At 50.2% G+C, this 3,980-nt stretch overlaps 1 protein-coding gene across 1 annotated transcript; it reads left to right on the forward strand.

Moving 5' to 3' along the window:
- Positions 1 to 690: 690 nt before the first annotated feature.
- On the forward strand, positions 691 to 3,980 carry LOC311109860 (C-X-C chemokine receptor type 2-like). Its single transcript, XM_084152874.1, has 2 exons — positions 691 to 703; positions 2,550 to 3,980. The coding sequence occupies exons 1-2, from the start codon at positions 697 to 699 to the stop codon at positions 3,617 to 3,619; spliced, it is 1,077 nt and encodes a 358-aa protein (XP_084009000.1). The 5' UTR covers positions 691 to 696; the 3' UTR covers positions 3,620 to 3,980.

Genomic DNA, 3,980 nt, shown 5'->3' on the forward strand with positions numbered 1-3,980 from the left:
TGGATGGATAGATGGATGGATGGGTTTGGGTGTATGGTATGGATAGATAGATGAGTTTGGGTGGGTGGGTGGATGGATGGATGGGTTTGGGTGGATAGGTGGATAGGTGGATGGGTTTAGGTGGGTGGATGGATGGAGTATGGGTTGGATGGATGGGTTGAAAGAAATGTACAGAATATCTGTTGACTGTATAAGAAGTTTTAGATAGAGTAACAGTATAAGGCTAAGTGATCATATCATAAAAAGATCCCCACTGAACACTGTTTCCCCCATCTTCAATAGAGCTAAAAGAATCATACGTCCTGTCTATTTCCATTTCTGTTCACACTCTTTTGTATGAATTCATCCTCTCATGGGGTGACCTGCTAAAAACCCAGCTGTCCAATTTTCATTAGGACATCATCATTGGGTGAGGCTTCCCCTAGGTGCAGATCTAGGAACAGCTTCCCCTTCCCTAATTCTAACCGTAACCATGAGTGGAGAAAATCCAAAACTGATCAAAGATCAGTGTCTAGGGTAAACTTCACCCTACAACTCATCATTGAGGAGCCAGAATTTGAGGCTGACACGTGCAGTGACACAATATTGGTCATGAAACAGGATATCTCGACACTTCCATCCCAGCTGTGACGTCTTTAAAACAAGACTATTCTGAGTGACAATTCCCTCTTCATTATCATAGAGCTGGATGCAAAGATGACAGGTAAGAAGCTATATAGTTTGTTGAATACTCATGAAATTCGGATGGATGGGTTTGGGTGGGTAGATGGATGGATGGATGGGTGTGGATGGGTTTGGGTGGGTGGATGGATGGGTTTGGGTGGATGGATGGGTTTGGGTGGATGGATGGATGGATGGATGGGTGGATGGATGGATGGGTTTGGGTGAGTGGATGGATGGATTGGTTTGGGTGGATGGATGGATGGGTTTGGGTGGATTGGTTTGGTTGAATGGATGGATGGGTTTGAGTGGATGGATGGGTTTGGATGGATGGATGGGTTTAGGTGGGTGAATGGATGGATGGATGGATGGATGGATGGGTTTGGATGCGTTTGGGTGGATGGGTGGGTGGATGGATGGGTTTGGGTGGGTGGATGGATGGATGGATGGGTTTGGGTGGGTTTGGGTGGGTGGATGGGTGTGGATGGGTTTGGGTGGGTGGATGGATGGTTGGATGAATTTGGGTGGGTGGATGGATGGATGGGTGGATGGTTTGGGTGGATGGATGGATGAGTTTGGGTGGGTGGGAGGGTGGATGGGTTTGGGTGGATGGATGGATGGATGGATGAGTTTGGGTGGATGGATGGATGGGTGGATGGTTTGGGTGGATGGATGGATTTGGGTGGGTGGGTGGATGGATGGATTGATGGGTGGATGGGTTTGGTAGATGGATGGATGGGTTTGAATGGGTGGATGGATGGGTTTAAGTGGATGGATGGATGGGTTTGGGTGGATGAATGGATTTGGGTGGTTGGATGGATGGGTTTGGGTGGGTGGGTGGATGAATGAATGGATGAAGGGATGAGTTTGGGTGGATGGATGGATGAGTTTGGGTGGATGGATGTATGGGTTTGGATGGACTGGTTTGGCTGAATGGATGGATGGATGGGTTTGGGTGGATGGATGGGTTTGGGTGGGTGGATGGATGGATGGATGGGTTTGGGTGGATGGATGAGTTTGGGTGGATGGATGGATGGGTTTGGGTGGATGGATGGGTTTAGGTGGGTGGATGAATGGATGTATGAAGGGATGAGTTTGGGTGGATGGATGGATGGGTTTGGGTGGATGGATGTGTTTGGGTGGATGGATAGGTTTGGATGGATTAGTTTGGGTGGATGGATGGATGGAGGGATGAGTTTGGGTGTATGGATGGGTTTGGATGGATGAATGGATGGTTTGGGTGGTTGGATGGATAGATGGATGGATGGGTTTGGGTGTATGGATAGATAGATGAGTTTGGGTGGGTGGATGGATGGATGGATGGGTGTGGATGGGTTTGGGTGGGTGGATGGATGGGTTTGGGTGGATGGATGGGTTTGGGTGGATGGATGGATGGATGGGTTTGGGTGAGTGGATGGATGGATTGGTTTGGGTGAGTGGATGGATGGATTGGTTTGGGTGGATGGATGGATGGATGGGTTTGGGTGGATTGGTTTGGTTGAATGGATGGATGGGTTTGAGTGGATGAATGGGTTTGGATGGATGGATGGGTTTAGGTGGGTGAATGGATGGATGGATGGATGGATGGATGGATGGATGGGTTTGGATGCGTTTGGGTGGATGGGTGGGTGGATGGATGGGTTTGGGTGGGTGGATGGATGGATGGATGGATGAGTTTGGGTGGGTTTGGGTGGGTGGATGGGTGTGGATGGGTTTGGGTGGGTGGATGGATGGTTGGATGAATTTGGGTGGGTGGATGGATGGATAGAAATAAATGTACAGAATATCTGTTGACTGTATAAGAAGCTTTAGATAGAATAACATTATGAGGCTAAGTGATCAAATCATAAAAGATCCCCACTGACCTCTGTTTTCCCCATCTCCAATAGAGCTAAAAGATTCATACGTCGAGGACTATTATTACGATTCACCCAACGACTCCTATTACATCAACATCACCTCCTTTGTCCTGAACTCTAACACCTTCTCCTGTGCAGCTCAGCCCCTGTATACTAGTGCCGTCATATCCCTGTGTGTCCTTCACATCGCCATCTTCCTATTGGCTGTTCCTGGTAACCTACTTGTGGGGCTAGTGATTGGCTCCAGTCAACAGTCCCTGACCCCATCCGACGTCTACCTGTTTCACCTGACGGTAGCCGACGGGCTGCTGGCTCTGACTCTGCCCTTCTGGGCTGCTGCCATGCTCCACGGCTGGATCTTTGGTGACTTCCTGTGTAAGTTCCTCAGCCTCGTTACGGAGGCTAGCTTCTACACCAGCATCCTGTTCCTGGTGTGTATCAGTGTCGACCGCTACCTGGTGATCGTTCGCTCTGCCAAGTCCCGTAAGGACCGCCGCAGGGCCTGCAGCTGGGTCGCCTGCACCTTCATCTGGGCTCTGGGGGGCGTCCTCTCTCTCCCCGCCCTCTTCAACGACGCCTTCACGCCCCCCGGTGGTGGTCCGACGAAGTGCGCTGAGCGCTTCGATCTTAGCAGCGCCACCCACTGGCGGCTCGCTACGCGCGGCTTACGCCACATCATAGGGTTCCTGCTCCCACTAGTCATCATGGTGGCGTGCTACAGTGTTACCGTGGCCCGGTTGCTGCGGACGCGCGGCTTCCAGAAGCACAGGGCCATGCGGGTCATCGTTGCCGTGGTGATCGCCTTCCTCCTGTGCTGGACGCCGTTCCACTTGACGGTAATGGCCGACACCCTGATGAGGGCCAAGCTGGTGCCCTTCGACTGTGCTGACAGGAACAGGGTGGACCTGGCCCTCCAGGTCACCCACAGCCTGGCCCTGCTCCACAGCTGTGTTAACCCAGTGCTGTATGCCTTTGTGGGGGAGAAGTTCAGGAGAAACCTCGGTGCCCTGGTCAGGAAGTCACGGGGACCAGAGAGGGGGTCGGTGTCTCGATACAGCAGGTCCACATCCCAGACCTCAGAAGGGAATGGACTGTTATGATTGATCTGGCAGGTTGTCCCCACATTACTTTGAATCAGGGTTGGGTTAAATTCCATTTCAATTCCAGTCAATTCAGGAAGTACTCTAAAATTCCAATTCCAATTATCTTCAATGCTTTTCAATGAGGACATTTTTAAAATCTTAATTGGAGTTTGGTTCACTTTCTGAACTGACTGGAATTGAAATGGAATGAACCCCTGCTTTGAATAACTTATAAGATTGTCCCTGTGTAACATATTGTAACCTAACATTCCTAGCCTGACACTGAATCAGACCCTATATCTATGTGTTTTTTAATGTCCCTCCATATACTATTGCCCTGTTGTCTGTACATGTATATAATGCCCTCTGTTGTCTGTTG

The sequence above is a fragment of the Coregonus lavaretus genome (assembly GCF_964263955.1).
Source record: "Coregonus lavaretus genome assembly, chromosome: 35".
Lineage (NCBI taxonomy): Eukaryota > Metazoa > Chordata > Actinopteri > Salmoniformes > Salmonidae > Coregonus > Coregonus lavaretus.